General features: G+C 46.8%; 2 protein-coding genes across 2 annotated transcripts; one reads left to right on the forward strand and one right to left on the reverse strand.

Annotated features, from left to right (window-relative positions):
- Positions 1-105: 105 nt before the first annotated feature.
- LOC106640414 (dnaJ homolog subfamily B member 13) lies at positions 106-2171 on the reverse strand. Its single transcript, XM_014354447.2, has 6 exons — positions 2063-2171; positions 1520-1768; positions 1287-1431; positions 982-1150; positions 721-892; positions 106-637 (listed from the first exon to the last, which is right to left on the reverse strand). Exons 1-6 carry the CDS (start codon positions 2164-2166, stop codon positions 334-336), a joined length of 1143 nt encoding a protein of 380 aa, XP_014209933.2. The 5' UTR covers positions 2167-2171; the 3' UTR covers positions 106-333.
- A 6654-nt stretch (positions 2172-8825) lies between these two features.
- LOC106640330 (uncharacterized) lies at positions 8826-14277 on the forward strand. The gene is made up of 6 exons (XM_089598324.1): positions 8826-9307; positions 11017-11360; positions 12270-12485; positions 12565-12691; positions 12774-12937; positions 13317-14277. Exons 1-6 carry the CDS (start codon positions 8998-9000, stop codon positions 13857-13859), a joined length of 1704 nt encoding a protein of 567 aa, XP_089454450.1. The 5' UTR covers positions 8826-8997; the 3' UTR covers positions 13860-14277.
- Positions 14278-19292: the final 5015 nt, after the last annotated feature.

Genomic DNA, 19292 nt, shown 5'->3' on the forward strand with positions numbered 1-19292 from the left:
TTTTCCCTCTCTTTATATACGGTCAAAACCGGTTTTCTCGCGCAGAAGGTATATGTAGGTGTATACACAATAAATGACGACACATGTATACTCAATAGTCGTCTTTTCAGCTTGTCGTACAATTTGTCGTTCAACAACGGGCTTACAAAAATATAACTGGCTACACCGTGGGGGTTAACAAAATATGGCAATTAAGAATGGGTTCTATTTCGGGTTGATCGATCTTTTTCACAGTACACACGTGGTCAGACAGGGCGCACCGTCTTACCAATCCCGGCTGTTACTACTGCTACCTCCAAATGTACAAATTCGATCGGTAATTCCCGATCGCGGTTATTTAAGGCACGTCCTTTCACGGGGGGGAGAGGGCCTGCAGATCTGCGATATCTTGTTGGCCCTCATGTAAAGTTTTCCATCGAGGAGTATCCTCTGGGCGGTTGCCCGGCCGGTCTCGTCCTCCTCGGCGTCGGAGGGCATCTCGTACCGGCGATCCAGAGCCTCGCGCACCAAGAGCTTGCTCGCGGCTGGCAGATAGACGGGAAACTCGATGTCAAAGTCTATCACGAGGTCCCCACGGCTCCCCGGGTCCTCTACCAGAGGCAGACCCTCGCCCGCGACTCGCATCGCGTACTCCGGCCTGAAAGAGCCAAATGGATCGACGACTAAACGTATGTATCATGTTGGGTACGCGACGAGTGTGTGGACAGGGTATATACTCACGTGACGACCGAGGTTATCGGGACCCGGAGGACGCGGCCGTCGAGGGTGTTGATGGTGACGATGGTGCCCGTCAGCGCGTCGCTCAGGAACAGCCCGACCGTCATCCTCAGGTCCGAGCCCGTTCTGCGGAAAGTTTCGTGCGGCTCGATCTCCGTCACGAACACCACGTCGGCTGCAAAAAAATTTATTACCATGAGTATATAGGAAAAGTCCGTGCCCAATCAGGTGGTTGCACCGCGTGTCCGTATAACAATCTCTCACCGGGTATCTTCATGGGGCCCTGGTCGCCCTCCTCCGGGAAGACGATTCTCGCTCCCGACGGTATCCCCGGCATGATCGGTATGGAGAGGATTTTCTCCTCCATGGTCGTACTCGCTCCTTCGAGAACGAGGCGCTCTATCTTGACTTTTTTCACTCCCCCGTGAAACACCTGCAAGGACAAAATGGTCGTTGACACCGCGAAGAGTTTTGGAATAATCGAACCGGGAGGAAGGGAGAAAAAAAAAAAAAAAAAAAAAAACACTTTTTAAAAAGTGGAGTACAGGTATAATCGGGTGGACACTTGCCTCGTTCAGAGTTAGCGGAAGCGGCTTTATCACGTCCTCGTCCTTTTTCTTGATCCCCCGAGCTTCCGGGCAATCTCCGCGGAGCGGCGGCTTTGCCAAGTTGTCGAGCAAATCGGCGTACGGGTTCTCAGTGCCAAAGAACTCCCTGTACCGACAGATATATTTATAACCCGATACGATTTAACTCCTTGCTCCCAATTTCTTCTTGGAAATGTAGATAGTAACGTCCTCACCTGTAAGTCCTCAATGGCTCGCCGTGGAAGACGTAGGGTGGCTCGCAGCCGTCGGGCGGCCGGTCCGACCTCTTGAGCCCGGCCTCGCCGTACTGGTCGTACACGGCTCGCCTGAAAGGATCGGACAGGACATCGTAGGCCTCAGCGGTGACGGCGAACGCCCACTTTGGGTCTCCCCTCGCGCTCACCTGGTCATCTTCCGACAAGGCTTGCCGCTCCGGGTGATGGCGCAGCGCTAATCGCCGGAAACTAAAAAGAAAAAGAGAGAGATAAACAGGTGCGTATAATAATATGTATTTCGGCGCGAGTACAGCGTCTCGGTGTGCCTCGGGCGCTCAAGTTTACCGCGTACGGGTTTGAGGTCGCGTTATCGAACGTCAAACACGCGAGAACCTCCCGCGCACACGACATTTGCCCAAGGCCCCGGAGCATATGGAAAAAAACACGAGCCAACGTGGAGGAAGAAGAAAAACGGTGCGTTATATCTTGTAAAAAGCCACGGAGTGGGAAAAAAAAAAAAAAAAAAAGGATAATAATATGTACCCCCGATGGCGCTCGAGTTCCCGGTCGCGGAGAAACTCGGCGAGCCAGTAGAGCACGAACAGCAAAACAAAGACACTCGGCTGGAGAAGGTCATCCAGGAGCATGTCTCCGTGAAAGTATATAGGTACCGCAGCCTCCGGTGCACCCGCGCCTTTATTACCAAACTATACCGATCCCGAGTTGCAGGTACATGCTTGGCTCGTCGCTCGCGTGTACGAAATCGGCGAGCGAGCAAATAACAAACTGAGCGATCGTCTCCGCGTGCACGCACGAGCCGCGTGACGCAATCAATTAATCATATGCGCGCACGTACACACACGCGCGGAGGCGCGATCTTTACTCGCGAGCGCAAAAACAAACAAAAAAAAAAAAAAACCACATGCACAAAGTGTCCAATCCGCTGGAATTGGAAAAAGTGTTTTAGGAGGAGGGGGGCGGGGAATACGAGATTACGAGTTATTTATACGCCCGTCGCACGTCCTCCGGCTTGCAGTCCCGATTGAGTCCCAGAACGCCGTAGTAATCTATCCCCAGCAGGCCGCACTCTCGCGTCCGATGGCTCTCCATCCTTTTCATGTATTATTCATGCATTTTCTAGCCTCTTGAACTTTGCCAATTACAAGTTTGCCGGTAAGCATGTGTACTATATGTACACGTCCACGGGAAGAGGAAAGGTCACGGATGATGAGGTTACGAGGAAACTGTCGCGCGTCGTTTGTTCGTGCCTCGGGCACTTGTCGGGTATACCTACTAAATCAGCCTCTCTTGACGACGCACCGTCCGATCGTCTTTTGTTCCAAACAACAACGAAGACGATCGACGATCGCGGGCCGCAACAAAAGCGCTCAATAATGCATCAACCGGCATCTTAGGTGTATCATCGAAGCTCTCTCGTAAAGTGTCGTTTGCAAGGCTACAACAAAGTTACACATGGAAAAGCATCAGCGTTATCTCGTCAGTTTGGTGGACAAGGGTGAGAGTGCCGTGGCTTTAGTATACCGATCGTTGTAAAGAAAAGAAAAGAAAACAAGCACCTTGCAGTGCACCTATCGGGAAATCGGCATCGCGAGGACTCGCAGGGGCAGGTGTTCGCGGTGGCGAGCGACGGCAAGCGGCTGATCCGACTCGCGCGAAAACCCGAGGTCGGAGGGGAAAAGTGCCAGGTCGTGTTCACGGAGAGTGACGGCGGGTTGCGGATTCGCGTGGAGCCAGCCCTGGGCCCTCTGGTCGCGCTGCCGGAGATCGAGGCTCGGGAAGTAGTCGGGCGAAAGATACCCCGGCCGGCCAACGCTTTCATGCTCTTCGCCAACGAGTGGAGGAAAAAACTCGCCGGGGAGAACCCCCGCGAATCCAACAAGGACATAAGCGTCAGGCTAGTGTGACATGCATGCATTCTTTTTCCCCCATTACCCCGGCTCCTGTAGGCATCCATGTACTCGGTACGTATTTTATTCGTAAATTCAGACTCGGAGGCCTCTGGAAAACCATGCCCAAGGAGGACAAGGAAAAGTACTTTACCCTGGCGCGCGAGGTCGACGCCGAGCACAAGAGACGCTACCCAGGTTCGTAAAACAAGCCCTTTTCGTAAATCTCGGCCAATCCGGGGATACTTTTTTTTTTTCGTGACATTCGCTTGCCACCACCGTGATACCCCTCACTGTGCGCGTATAGTGATACGGTCGCGAGACGAGGGAAAAAGAAAGAGCCAGAGCGCGTGTGCGTGTACAGGTAGAACGCCTACACGTATACGAGGTAGTGGTCGATGCACGAGAGCCTCGAAATCAATACCTAGCCCCAAGCCGGGCGGGCGTGCAACGTGTGCCGCTCTCCTCCTCCACTCGGCTCTGCGGCAGAGAGAGGAGCCAGCCCGACGACAACGCGCTCATCCACCCCCCCCCCCCCGTATAACCCTATACTGTATATATGTATATATAGAAGAGCCTCCGCTTCTTCTCCTATACGTCCGCGCGCTTTTCAATACCTGATGCGATGTGCACTACATCCCTCGTTGAGTGCCCCTACATCTCGCGTTCGTTATTATTCATTGCGAGACAAGAACGGCGTCGTCGCTTATCTCCTTTTTTTCTTTTTTTTGTCCCCCCTCGCCTTATTTTGCTCTTTCCGCGGGCGTCTCGGCCGGCGGTGGGTGTGCGTTTCAATCAGACTCCCGCGTTCGTACATTATACCTCCCGCTCCGGGAGGCTTATCTCGGCCCCGAGTACCTATATACATATACATGCACAGGGGCTCTCGTTCCGGTCTCCGGTGGCTGTTTCGTCTACCTGTAGCTGTGCATGGTACAGCAGTGCCGCGGATTTCCTATAAATCGATCGAGCGAGGGGGGGGGGGCTGTACTCGTACCGACTCGATTGCGCAATCTAACGGCGATTACCCCTTATCTCCCCCACAACGATCGTCGAAAAGGGTGCTTTACTTTTTTCTCGAAAACCCTCCGCTCGATGTCATCGGAGGAAGAGAGAAGGCATTTAATAAATTTCAAGTACAATTGGCCGATGAGCGAGTGTGATACATGTATCAATTCGTGCGTGCAATCAAACGGCAGAGGAGAGAGAGATCTCTCCTAGGTTTCACTGCGCTGCGTCGTTGATCGATCGTTGGCTCTGTGTCTCTTTTCGATTTTCCTCTGCCGATCGTGTGTACGTGGTAACTGGAAATTTTTTTTTCCAAAAATCACTACGTACATCGCTGCCCTTATACAAATTTCAATCGTCTTTTGGGGTGGCGCAGTTGTGCATACACGAGGAATTCTACGAAAAATTATACTTGGGAGACTTAATTTTTTTTTTTTTTTCCGCTTATACTCATCTATACGTGGGAATTAAAGAAAGCGCGCAAAACTCGTTGGGATCCGACGTGAATTTCTTCGCCTACGCGCAAAAAATCGGGGGAGAGTGGGTACGCGCGCTTCGTTTTTCCTCGACAAACAATAAGCAAGCGGAAGAAGCCACTCCTGTGCGCAACCAACACGTTTCAATTAAATCAATACATATATGCGGCTGTGCGTAAACGTATGTGCATTACATTCTCTCTCTCTCTCGGTCGAATAATGCGACAAAGTGAGCGCCTTTTCCCCCCCATGTACTTGATAATTTAAGTACGTAGGTTTGCGGAAAATAAAATTTTGGAAAAAAAAAAAAAAAAAAACAAAGAATTAAACCCAATCCATTGTTTTTCCACTCGACGATGAGCGAAAGCGCAAAAGTACCAATTGAAATCACAAAAAAGCTCGATCGAACTGGCGTTATGTTTCGTTGGACGATGGCCCGTCAAACCGAGGGCTCGTTCTCCGTAGTCGTCGGTGGAAAATGCCAACAAGAAAACCCGACCATCATCGGGCCACAGCCTCGTACATGACATGTCCACTTGTCGAGGAGCGTGTATACGCTAGTTACGCGAGCGAGCCAGGGAATTAAGACAAATAGGTTCGTCGGGGGATCGATAGGCGCGCAGACAGACGTATTGAACCGCCGACACCCACCCCACACCTCGCTATACCTCTTTCGCTCGGCACGGCAGCGCGCAGTGGCGGCAGGCGGGCACACTGAAAGAGCGATGCTTCCCTCTCCTCCACTCCCCTATTTTTTTTTTTTTTTTTTTTTTTTTTTTTTTTTTTTTTTTTTTCCCACGGCCTCTTTTTTTCCTTTTCGCCCTCCACTTGTATACACCTCCCAGGCTATACATTTTGTACATTGGATGTTCCTCCGCACATCTGTCGACTAGAAGATACATGGTAAAAAAAAAAAAAAACTCCTCACCCGGGGAGGATCGATCGCTCCGTTCGGTCCAAACAGTTCGGGCGAATCGGTTCGAACGCGCATACCGATCTCGGTGATGACAATACCGATCGACTCACCTCGTCTTGTACCTTTTTCAAAGTACAAAGTTGTCGATTGCTCTCTCGGCTCCTTGCATCCCTGCATGGCTTATGTACCTATACGGCCAAAGGGTGCAAGGGTGGCGCCACGCCGTTCTCTCGGCTTTTCCGCGAGCCCGCGTCAGCCACGGGGAAAGGAAAGAAGAGCCGTGTGCAGTACGTATACGCGTGACGGAAAAAGAGGGAGGAGGGAGAGAGGACGAGAAGATCAATCTGCATGTCCTCGGTGGAGAGGGGGTGGCGTTGCGAGGTGAAAAAAGGAGGGGAAGTGTTGAAAATATCGAGCCGCGTGCAGTACCGGGAGACGAATAGACGAGGAAAAAGAGGAGAGGAAGAAGAAGGAGGAGGAAGCCCACCGCTGTCGTCGGCGTCGTTAAGGGAGCTGCTTGCCTTTTCCCTGAAAAGTGCCGGGGACCCGCGTACACATACATACATACGTATATCATATCATGTAGGTGTACCACAGCATGACCCAACGAAAATCTGCTCGTCCCGCGTGCGCACTTGACGGGCGCGTAACGGGGGGGATCATCGTCCTCTTGTCGCCCTCCCTTCGTTTTCCGGCTGCTCCTTTTTATTCTTTTTTTTTGGGCTCCCGATGTTTCGCCGGTCCTAGCGTTTGGCAATCACCTTGAAAGACCGCACGGTACCGAGGGATATATACATGCCTAAAAAAAAAAAAAAACCCAAGCATAAAGAAAAAAGGAATGGGCGCCACCGCGTCACTTGAACAGGGATCTCGTGGCGAAAGGAAGGAATGGCTTACACGCTCTTCCCTCCCAAAGAGCAACTCCGAGCTTGCCACCCCCCTTTCGCACTCCTTTGTATTCCTCGTGTGCATGTATGATACATGTAGTAGATACCCGCATGTAGAGTATGCCCTGTGGCGGAGAAAATGATGTTTCGAAAATCGCCGGGGCGACGCCGGCGGGTTCACCGACACGCCCGTAAAATATTCGGACGAGCCGTGCTCGGGAGGTAGGAATAGAAAGGCCAAGGCGAAACTCGAGCCGCAGCACCGGTAAAGATATCGTAGTTACGAACAATACGAACAGGAGCAAAAAAAAAAAAAAAAAAGAGAGAGGCAGTTATTATATACTCGGAGATGAAAAGAGAGATTTTGATGTATAATATATACCTATATATAATCACTTGCGACCGGGTGAAACAACGCGCTCGCTTATCATCATCGTCGTGCAATAGCTCCTACAGGGAAACTCGAGATCGTTATTCCGAGTATTGTACGAGTATACTTGCTGCACATGGATATCGTATAGTATATAGGCACACATACGTATATATGAGAATGTGTATACATTATTATCTCTTATCGTTGCTCGTAAACGGATGTGTGGAGTTATGCTCCACTCCACGTGGTGAGCTGACATTCTGTTGTTATGATGAACCTTATTACTTTTGCCGTTGAGATTGAGTAACTTGAGGACGAGCTATCGTAAGCCGTATTACTTTTCCTTTCCAGTTGGCGACACGGGGAGATTTTTTTTTCCTTTTCGTATTCCACGTTCGTCAGCGACTTTTTTTTTTTTATAAATCTTGCGATAAAAAATACCTATATGCGGCTTCTTACGAGCGCATCGGGTAACCGATGTTTCCGAGGAGAAAACACAAAGATCGGTACGTACTTGGTTACCTATACCATACATAACGTTCATCAACATCAGCGAAACGCATCCAAGGGCGCACATTATTATATGTATATAAATACGTGGGTGCTTACAAAGTACCGCTGTACCGGTAGCAGAAATTCGCGAGGAAGGTGAGCGAGCTACAGAACGACACCATCAGCAATTCGTGTGGGGTGGGGGGTGGAGCTCGAGCGAGGGCGCATAGCGGCTATCGATTGCAGTTTTCTTTATCTCGCTCTTTCAACTCGTATCAGCCTACTGGCCCACTCTGCAGCGCTCACACACCTCGTTCTCTTTTCTCCACGCCCTTGCATCGGCGCACAGAGTTTACATACATACACATATTACGTTTGTACGCAAGGATAAAGGGGGTGGGTCGGTTGCAACGATCCAGCAGAGAGAGGACGTGTGTGTCGTTCCACCTCGAATCGACTCGACCGTTTTCGCGACGCCGGTGGCCCGTACGAACCAAGGGGAATCCCCGTGCCGGCTGCCTGCAAGCTCTCCTAGTCCTTTCACGCCGTTAACTTTACAGGAGTGATTCGACCTGAATTGCATCGAATCGAAATATTACCTAATGAGCTCACAAATATATTTGCCTACACACAAGGCAGGTGAGCAGTGTCCACGTGCAACGCAAGAAGCTGAATGAGCATCATGCAGCTAAATAAGAGAAAGAGGGAGCAGGTGTGTGTATATATATATATATAATATACTTGGTTGGGCGCGTGGTAAAGAGGAGCAGCTGGCTACGGCAGCATCAGTACAGCGGGTGCCCTCGATCGGAGCAGAGTTAACCACCGGCCGTGCGCGCGCACGAGCAGAAAAGCTCAAGCGCGCGCGAGAGAGGGGACGGGGAGGAGGAAAGCTCGAAAGCTCACATGTATTAAAAGTACGGCCACAGTGGTCGTGGTGTTGCTCACTGTCCCGCGGGCTGCTCCGCGGCCGCATTGTGCCGACGACCGCCAGCCGAGTCGAGCTTTATTCGCGGACTTGTGCGCGCCGGTTGCACACAAAGTGTGCATTATAATATATACATACAGCGCTGAGTCGTGCGCGCGCGCGCGCGATACGTGTATCGTATGTGGTATGTATAACTAGCGTAGAGAGAAGTAAATAAATAGAAGCACGTTACGCGGGTGTTGTTGCCCAGCGGGTCAGTTCTACGTGTAGGTATATATATACTTGTATAATATATTATGACGGGGATGAGGTGCAGTGCTCGGGCCCGAGGGCCTACTTTGACCATTGCGGGGGGCTCGCACACGTGCGCGGCCCGTCCTGGTTGTCCATCGGTGGAGTTGACGAGTAAGCTGCGCCCGAGAGCCAGCTAAGGGAAAAGACAGACGCGGTCCTCTTGATTCCTCCTTCCCGTCTTTGCCGCCGTCCGAAGCATGGATTGCTGCAACTACATGCAACCGTCGTACTTTTACCAGCAGCCGCAGCAGCTCCATCACCACCTCTACCACCACCACCAACAACACCAACAACAGCAACAACAGCAACAACAGCAACAACAACAACAACAACAGCTGCATCATAATCACGGCTATCATCAGCCTCATCAGCAACAGTACAACAATCACCAGCATGGCACGGGCAGGCCGATGCAGCAGCCCTACTGTTACGAGGCCTACGCGCCCTACGCCAGTCCCAGGCCCTACGGTTGCGGCCTGCTCTCGCCGTCTGCCTATCATCCGACCGGTACCCAATAATACATATACATACTTACCACTATATGGGAGATCACTATACATTGATGCTCGGTTTAATAGCTTTTTTTTCTCTCTGTTTAAATCGGTCTCTTTGTTTTAATCCTCGTGAACTATTGTCGTCGAGCTCGAGAGCCCTGCTGTGCTTACTTTCTTGGGTATATGATACGTGCCCTTTTGTTACGGCGCTGTTTATCCACCTGCGGGCCGCTCGAAAGTGTACAAAGCCGCTCGTCAACTTTTGTACGTATATACCCCGCTTTTGTTTACGACGCCTCCATCGAGAGCTTTCGATTGCGGTCAGTGGCGGCAATCGAGCAACCATCTCCGCCTCTTGCTGTCAAAAGCCGTGCAAAGGAAGGGATCGAAACGAGACTCGCGCTTCACGGGAGAACATCTATAAATAAACGTATAGCGTGTTTCGGTGAAAAGGTCGCACAAGCGCAACAATTCGCCCATCGATCGGACGACTGTTCAAGTGTGCGGGGGGCACTCATATCCTTGTGCGAGCGATTATCGATTTAATTTTCAGTGCAGCCTCTCGTGGACGACCGTTAACAGACACTTCCGTGGTACTTTCATTCATGAAATGTAACCCCGGGCAAGCTCGCTCGTGTTTCAAATCACCCAAACAATATAGTTATTGACGCGGTTTTAGATCGAAATCGTTCGGGCCCCAAGAGCGTATACTTTGGACGAGACGCGTATTACTGAACGTATATATACCTACGGATAAGGTCCAGGGGTATACTTATACGATATGATAGTGTCAGAGGTTGAAAGAGCGCCTTTGTGCGGAGCGCGTAACCGACATTTCGACCATTACAATAACAATGTGCCTATCGCGCGTCCAGTGCTCTTTTTTTTTTTTTTTTTTCTTCTTTTTTTCGTGCACTCTATATTGTCACGAGAAAATCCTATTGAAAGTAACGAGTACGCTTCCATCCGCGGCTTAGCCTTGTTACCTAAACAATGAGGTTACCGGGAAAAATATTTTGTCACTCGTGTCGCACATTCTTCGACGCACCCTCATGCTTATAAAGATATACACTATATGTTATAAACTTGATTTCGAGATCGATGAAAATTGTTTCGATCGAAAGGACAATCGTTGCGGCACAAGCCACGAAATCATCAAGTTTCATACTTTTCCCTGACGATGCAGTAGCAGCAGTTATAAAATCAATACAGCTTAAATTTATAAGCCTCGGCTGCACGTGTGTATAGGTATATATACGAGCGATTCCACGCCAAAATACCTGCCTCGGAGTTTCTGGAATAGTTATACCGGTACACAGGAGTAAAAAAATATTTAAAAACAAACAACTCAGTGATGTCGTACAGTAATTTTTGTTCGGAAACGCTTTGAGCTGGTCTCTTTTTGAGAGAAGCATTTTCTCTGACAAAAAGATTTGTCAAAAAACTGTTCAAAACAAACAAAAAACTTATAAAAGCTTGAAGACAATATAGTCGCACCTCTTTTCTTATTGACTTTTGCTCGGTAATGTTTTGTGTACTGTCGTCGTCGCGTAACCCAAAAGCGCGGGCTTTTTCTCGTTCGTGCATTCGATTGATCCCCGTTTTGATAAAATAATCGAAACTAAATGAGAAAATAGATTACAAATATCAAGCAAGTTCATTTAAAATCGATCAACTGGCGTCAACGGGCTATTAACACCTGGAATATAATACATGTTGCAGATTACGTGTACAATCCTAAGGAGGCCCGGCTGCGCAAAGCAATGCGGGACCAAAGTCGCGAGCAACACCAAGTCCAAAGGCCGCATCAGCAGCAACAGTCACCGGCCGGCGGTCCGAGCAACACCAACGGCAACGGCAGTTTAACCAACAACAACAATGATAACTGCAACAACAACAACAATAACAACAGTGGCAACAGCAGTGGCAACGGTAACCCGTCGTGGTTCACCGTCTCGAGCCCGCCAGCCCCGCCGCCTCCGCCGCCCCCGTTGCCCCCCGCTGCTGCCAACGGTGTTGCCGCCAGCTCGCCGGCCACTCATCCCAAGCCCATTCTCTCGCCCAGGGTAGGTATACATGAATACACACATACGTGGGTGATATCACATACATACATACATACATACATACATATGTACACCCAACCCTAGAAGCAGCGACCAACCCAACCCTCTCGCAAATCGATACGCTTCACCCACACGCGTCTCACCCCGGGCTCTTCTCCCTCGAGTATACCACCCATAGGTTATGTACAGTGTATACGTATGGGTGCGCGCATACATGTATGTAGGTGTACACGCGACACCCGGCGTCACGCCGACACACGGTGGGTGTGTACATGTATACCCACGAAGGCCACGTGACGGCCCGATTGATTTATCTCCAGCAGCAGCCATCAGCGACGGCGAGCGCGCAAAATTCCACTGCCACCCCACCCCCTATACATGCCGAGATAAACTTCGTGTATGGGTATGGACTTTGTCGATGTATACACCGCTCCTGTGAGTGCCGTATACACATATAGCGTGCAAACGTCTACGTCGGGCTAAGCCAACCCCCACCTCCCTTGGACACGCGCGGCCTACCTACGATCGACCGTTACTACTGCGACCCTCTATTTACCTCGTTATGTATACATATATGTATGTATATACCGAGGGGTTATCGAAGACCACTGCTTTTCATTCGAGCGTGCGATCGACCATGCGTTTTCGATCATTGGAACATTTACATCGGCTGATTTTTTCTTTTTTTTTTTCCCCCCCCATGCGGTGATCGTTTTATTTCGTCATTGGTCCTTTTTTACTACTCCGCGTTGCCGTAACGATGTTTTCATTCGAACCGTACCCAGCAGGGCCACACCTGTACACACACTCACACAATGACGGACAAATCGTTAAGCTCCACGCGCACGAGTAACGGGGCGACACAATGCCTGCCCGTGTCATCATCATTCCTTGTGACAAAACACACAGGTGATGGCTGCCCATCAGCGCACCCTGGACAAGACCAAGGACGTGATAAGGAAGCAGCTGGAGTGCGGGGCCACGGATTTTTCGGGTGTGTCGGCAGCCGGTACCGTCGCCAGCTATCACCAGCACCATACCGGTGACTATCCTACGAGTCACGGGGCTCAGGACGCAGCAGCTTACGACTACTCGTCCGAAGCCCAAAAATGGCACCCCTATCAGGTCAGCATGCGTACAGGGACATCAATAGTATATATTATAGAGGCAGTGATAAAAAGTAATAAAACGTTTGCTCTTACAGAACGGAATGAGCGGCTATCACTCGCGAAGCGCGCTCATCTCGAAGATGAACAGCTTGAACAGGGGCATGCCGAGCTTAGCTTCCCACGCTACTTCGGCCTGGGGACAATTCTGCAGCGTTCCTTTTCGTGAGCACCCAACGTTTTTTTCTCTTTTTCATCGAAACAAATACAAATATTTTTTTATCACGTTTACCTTTCCTCCGTAAAGCCGCGAGCCAGAGCGCGAGCAACAGACACATGGTCTTCCTACAACAGCAGCAACACTGCAACTACCCGTCGGCCGATGTGCGGCCAAACTGCTCCTACGAGGCTAAGATGCAAGACGGCCTCACTCCACGGCTGAACCCGTCGTTTCCTCGGGAGGAGGCGCAGGTGCTTTGTTTTTTTTTCCCTCCCCCGGTCAACTCGAAAATTAAAAAAAAAAAAAAAAAAAAACCACGCGACCTCTCGAATCACCAAACATTTCAAGATCCCCCGCTTGTGTATCCGCGTGCCAAACACGATGTGGCTCTTTCGCAACATCGATCGTGGAAAAAGGCGAATGCGCGCACGGAAACGTTGTTGCGAAAAATCGTCCTCGCGGCACGCACGAGACCACTTTACTCTTTCTCTCTCTCTCTTTTTGTCTCTGCGAGCCCTATACACGCACAGGCTTTTGCGTCCCGAGTATTGATTTTCGGCGTTGTTGACGCGCGCCTCATCCGTATCCCCAACGTATGGATATAAGTCCATGCCACGTCTTGCATTCCAGGTGAAGAGCTGCGGTCCCGAGGAGCCAAACTCCCGTTCGGCAGAGTCACCGGACCACCAGCGGCCCCGGACGGCGACCGCGACGGCAAGCCCCGTGCACACGGCCAGGAGCACCAGTGGCAACTGCGCGCCGAGGCAGCCACTGCCGGGTTTCCAGCAGGCGTTCGGTTCAACGGAGATCGGCAAGTTTTCGCGCTCGGAACTTTTTGCCAGTCTCGTCGAGGCAGCGAGCAACGTGAGTAGCGGCCGGAGCAGCAGCAACAGCAGCCTGGACGACCAGTCTGCCACGCGCACGACACAACAACAACAACCACAGTCTTCTTGTGCCCCAACTTCCTCCTCCTCGTCGTTCGACAGCTGTAGCGCCAGGTCCTCGTCCCCCGAGCTCCTGGGACCCGGGACCCCGTCCCCCTGCTATGGCTACGCCCGGTTACCGGCAGGTGCTGCTGCTGCTGAGTTTGTCGGCCAGTCTAACGGCTTGGCGACCAGCTCCCTGCCCCGCTGGCACAGTCCTTACGTTGGCGCTGTAGGTAGCGAATTTTAAACCAAGAGAGGGATCGAAAAAACCTTCCTGGCTCTCCCGTGTCCGTTTCTTCCTCTCTTATTGCGGTGCTTTTCGGGTTACCTTGTTTTTTTTTTTTTTTTTTTTTTCATTTTTCGTGGATCATTGGATGATTGTTTCACGGTGTTTTTTTATCGAAATCTTCCATGTACCTAATACTCGTTGCGGTTCAACGACGTGAATTATCATCTCGGTACCAGCGGTAATAGAAATATACAGGTAACCTATATGCTTACAGTACATGAAAATTAAGTTTGATGGATCGGGTTACTCTCGCATGTCATACACAGTAATTGGTTGTGTCGTTATAAATATTGTTGGTGTACGTATATATACACCTTGCCATCCTCCTCGGTTGGTTTACACTCTTATGATTTACGTATACTTTCAAGCGTATGATATACATGTGCATGTGAATGTGCAATTCCAAGGATTAAACTTCCTGTACCGATAATACAACCCACGAATTCTGTGCCATATCGAGCGATTTCTGTGCCATCAAGTATATAAATTAAAATTAACGTGTTCGATTTAGTCTTATTTTAGATCGTACTAGAGTATTATATATACATACATATACATATATATATATATTAGATGACCCGATCAAAAATTGTCAAAATTTTATTTGTCAGAATAGTTTTGGACGTAGAGAAAATCAATGTGCTGAAATTTAGTTTGCTAATATTTAAAAATTTTTTAGAGTAAAAGAAAAAGAAAAATCATTTATTCGATTATAAATTTAAACATTTTTTTATTCAAATTTTAACGGTAAACTTGCGATTCTTCAAAGAAAATCTGTAGATGGATACTTAGTCTACGATATTGTAAATCTAAATGTTATTGCAGTCGATTGCTCACAACACGTTGGTGAGAAAAGAGCTGTTTCAACGAAAAAATTAACAAGTCGTACGTGAGAAATTCATAAACCAAAATCATCGATGTGTCTCCATACGTATTTATACAATCATTGAATCAATATTAAAAATGCCAAACAAATAACAATCAATCGTTTATAATAAAGGGGGAGTGTATGGTTTAGGACGAACAAAAATATCCACAGCCAAAAGCTCTTTTCTCAACTGCGCGCAAGTATTTGGAAGGCGGGGAAAAATTTATCAATTAATTAACTCAAAGAAAGTACGCGTGGTGAGAGATTATCGTATTTTAATAAGTGACGAATAATTTGTGAGTGCGAATTGTTATACGTGTTCCTTTTACTTTTCCGTGGACGATAACAACAACAAAAATATCGTTCGTCAAGAAAGAACGTAATAACTCAGGCATCTCGTGCGCGATAACTATAAGGGAAATGTGGATTATAAAACGAGTGCGTGCAAAAAAAGTAGTAAAGGATTAAGAAGAAAAAAAAAAAACATTTAATATTAAAAACGGTATCTTTATCTAATCGTTAACGTTTCGATTGGTTATCAAAATTGTGCCTTTCGATGGACTGGACATATTATCAAGTTAATTAACTAATGTAGTTAATTTTTAATCGAAACGTGGATGCAAGACCTCTTTGCCTTTTTACGACGAATCATCAAAATATTTACATGATAATCGTTATTTCACTTAGTTTTTTCATTTTCTTCCAAAAAAAATATTGTCTTGTATGCCACCAATACTCCAGCTCTGATAAAAATAAGTTTGACGAAAGTTTATTATAAAATTCATTGTGCGGACAATCTCTTGTTTGTCACAAAAAAAATGTCCAAACGATTGTGTCGAAATCGTTTCAAAAATGATCAAAATCACGTGGGAAAAAGTGAGGGAAAAGCACGCGATGCATTTAATCAAAATCAAAATGATGTTATAATTTTCTTTTATTAATGTAAAGTCTACGAAAATTGCTGTTAGTTGGCATGAAAAGACTTTAAATAAATTTTATGAATCTTTTTAGGTAGGATTATTTGAAGACGAACTAAATTTATCAATCAAAGACGGATCGTAGATAATAATCAAAAAAAAAAAGATAAATAAGCTAACCGAATGGACGATGAATTTAAAAAAAAAAAAAAAAAAAAAAAATTAATTAACAAAAGTCTACGTGTTAACGATTTTATGATTGTTAATAAGTTACTAATATTTATTACTAAAATAATTAAATATGTGATAAAAGATTATATTATATATACATACATAAATATTATATATATACACATAATTAAAAAAAAAAAAAATTAATTTAGTAGATTTTAGAGATTATTTATGCGTATATAAAACACATGTAAGTGTTACACGTCACGCGTATGAGGCGATTAGGAAAAAAAAAAAAAAAAAAAAAAATGCTAATAGTATAAAAAGAGAGAAAACGATAGGCGACAAAAAGGGCCAGATACAACTCGAATTCCCGAGTCTTCTAAAGGAACTCCGTCAATTGAGCATTAAGCTAATACTATACTATTGGTTTATCGTATAGTTTGTAAATAACATTTTTGTTCAATTCAGACTAAAACGATACTGTGTCATTTATTCCGTTTAGGTTGAGCGATTTGTTTATAAAACTTGCCAAAACGACGAGTGTAAGAAAAAGTGGGCATTTACAATCTTACATCGTATACGTACATGTGTATATGGATTTTTATCGAAGCAAACATTCGAATGTAACAAATATTTGAATAATTTAAGTTGTCAAAAAAAGGTGGCTAAATGAGAAATTTGATAGAGTTCCTGCGAATAACGAAACGGTCGTACAAGCACTACGATGCGTTAATATTGTAAAAAGATACCTATGTTAGATGTAAAATAGATTATGGATTGAACAAGAAAAAAAAAAGACAGATGCATGCGGTTACAAGATATAAATGTTTCACCAAAAAAAAAAAAAAAAAAAAAAAAAACAACACATGATTCACGCTAAAATGAAAGAGAGAAAAAGCGATTGTATACTTAAATACCCTGTGTATCGATAATGGGACCAAACCATTTTTTTCTCCTGTATAAACTCGCTCCACGCGCGTCTCAACAAAATTCTCCTTCCGTTTCATTACGTCCTGTGCATTTCTTATTCGATTGAATTTTCATTTTTTTCTCCCCAATGGAGTTAGTAATAGCACGCAGATGTCGAGCTAATCGTTTTAATTTTCCTTCGAGCTCCTGTCCATCTCTTTACAAATGGTGAAATTTCATCGTAGCGTGAAAAATCGGAACTCTGGTGATACTACTAGTTAAATAATACAATAAAAAAAAAAAACAAAAAAAAAAAAAGGAAAATCGGGGACTCTGATATAAAAGTCGAGTCTCACGAAATTAGGTGTGTATCTGGATTTCTCCGTTTGCCGCAAAATGTAGATGAGTCGCTCGCAATTTATCATGGTCCAGAGACTCGAAACTAAACGAATTTATATTTAGAAAATTTTTGCCAGAACCGTAACACTTTGTTCGGGTACCAAAAGACGAGAACAACAATAAGTACCCCCCGCGGAAGGTATCAAGTTGAATGTAAGATTTGTACAGCGTTTTTAACGATACTTTGAACAGCTGTAACGGTACCTATCATAATACACTTCCAACGAAAATACACTTCAAGCTAATTTCTTCTACCACAGCTCTATATAATATTAATAGCCAGGACCACGTAACTGTAGAAAAAAAAAAAAAAAAAAGGAAAAAATCTTCCCGTACATATCAACTCGACAGATGGATTGGATTGGTTTAGGAATGACTGGATCCATTCGGCCGTCCATTGCACACGCATCGACAGCAAAAATAATGGACGTAGCAAAGGGAAACAGAGCCCACATGCCAAATTTCAATAATAATCAAACAAAAATCACACCCATGTCTAAAAGAAAATCATTGCGTCGACTCATCGTGCCGTGATGATTATACATACGATATAATTATACGCTATAAGTAACACATGAATTACCGAACCAAATAAACGTTTGTACATAAACAAATGCCGAAAAACCGGCTATTTCTTTCTCATTTATATTTCTATTCCCTTTAGCCGGTCCCGAAATCCCGCGCCGAACCTCCACACCCTTTCTCCGAGCAACCCAGTAAAGAAGATACCAGACAACCCCGATCCCTGCCCTGGATCCGAGCCAGTCCTTGCCTCGGGTACTCTCCACCGCTGGTAAGCTACAAATCGGCAGCAAGTAATAATTAAAAAAAAAAAAAAAAAAAAATTCTGGCCAAACAACAGTTTTCCCGCAAGCTCTCCACCAGCGCGCTACCGCCGGCACTCGATCGCCACAGCGACTGCGACTGCACGCGACTCGCCCGGCCAAAGGACCACGGCCCAGGCGGTGCAGCCCATCAGCAAGACGAGTGCCTGGATCTCCGCGTCCTACCGCCGAGGAAAAAATTCAAGGACAACCACGACGTTGTAATATAAATCCTTCTCGCTGATATCCACGGAGGTTTTCTATACAAACTACGACCCGAATCCGGAGCTCCGTACGATGGCTCCTCGATTCCCCGTCGACGCGATGCCACAACTCACTCGGGACACTTTTACTTCGTTCCATTGTGCGCGTAATTGTATGCGCCTCGAATTTACGCTCAAAAAAAAAGAAACGAACGAGCATATACAGCTGCGGACAAGGTTGTAAAGCAAAAAAATAAAGACGTAACGTTTTACGACGGCCCACGCTGTGGATTCAGTTGTGTATAAACCGCGAGCGCGAAAGAGAGAGAACCCGAGATGGACGAGGAATGACACATAAAATGGGATTTAAAGCGTCGCTCGGTGCTTTGATCTCTCATTTCGGTGGCCGCGAACACCGCTTCCGGTTTTTCGTCGGCGAGCCTCCAATCGACAAAACTGTAATGCATGTACACTAAACGCAGTCGTATATATACACACATATATGAAGCACGAGAACGTGCAATGTGGATGTATCGCAACTGTACGACATCAAAATTGGAAATTTTTTTTTTTTTTTTTCGTAACACCGAGTCATGGGGAAAAAAAATAAATAAAAGAAAAGAAATAACGATGCAGTGTATAGACAGACACACGGGGTATGGTATAGGTATACGTGCAACAAAAGTGGTTTCGCCACCTCGCGCGTATATATATATATATTACGGGCTACCGAGGAACATCGAGGATGGAATTTTTATGGGGCTACCACGCGCTTGTTTGGGGCCGTTTTGTTGTCCGTTCCCTTTTTCACTATTGGAAGACGTGTAAATATCATACCCCTATGGGTATTCTTTTTACGTTTTTAATGGGCGATCCGCCTATAAATGCACGGGCAACCACTTGTTTGCAGAGGCTTTTTCGAGTTTTACGAGATTACTTGTCCGATCGACTCGCGCCGGTCTTTTAATCAACGAAAACGTACATTACTCGATGGGTAAGTAAGTAATACTCGGAGGACGAACAAAAAAAAAGGAGGGTGTACTTCTCGCGACCCGTGTACACATACAGTTTGAAGAATCGAAGACGCGCCCATGAAC

Source organism: Copidosoma floridanum, unplaced genomic scaffold (genome assembly GCF_036245765.1).
Source record: "Copidosoma floridanum isolate Cflo_tuat_1 unplaced genomic scaffold, Cflo_Japanese_pri ptg000001l, whole genome shotgun sequence".
In the NCBI taxonomy this organism is placed as follows: Eukaryota; Metazoa; Arthropoda; class Insecta; order Hymenoptera; family Encyrtidae; genus Copidosoma; species Copidosoma floridanum.

Coding starts and splice junctions, on each gene's coding strand:
- LOC106640414 (XM_014354447.2), bottom strand. CDS start 2,166: ATGCTCCTGGATGACCTTCTCCAGCCGAGTGTCTTTGTTTTGCTGTTC. Junction 1,769..2,062: donor GAACTCGAGCGCCATCGGGG/GTACATATTATT, acceptor TTTTCTTTTTAG/TTTCCGGCGATTAGCGCTGC. Junction 893..981: donor GGGCCCCATGAAGATACCCG/GTGAGAGATTGT, acceptor ATTTTTTTGCAG/CCGACGTGGTGTTCGTGACG.
- LOC106640330 (XM_089598324.1), top strand. CDS start 8,998: ATGGATTGCTGCAACTACATGCAACCGTCGTACTTTTACCAGCAGCCG. Junction 9,308..11,016: donor GTCTGCCTATCATCCGACCG/GTACCCAATAAT, acceptor TACATGTTGCAG/ATTACGTGTACAATCCTAAG. Junction 12,486..12,564: donor AAAAATGGCACCCCTATCAG/GTCAGCATGCGT, acceptor TTGCTCTTACAG/AACGGAATGAGCGGCTATCA.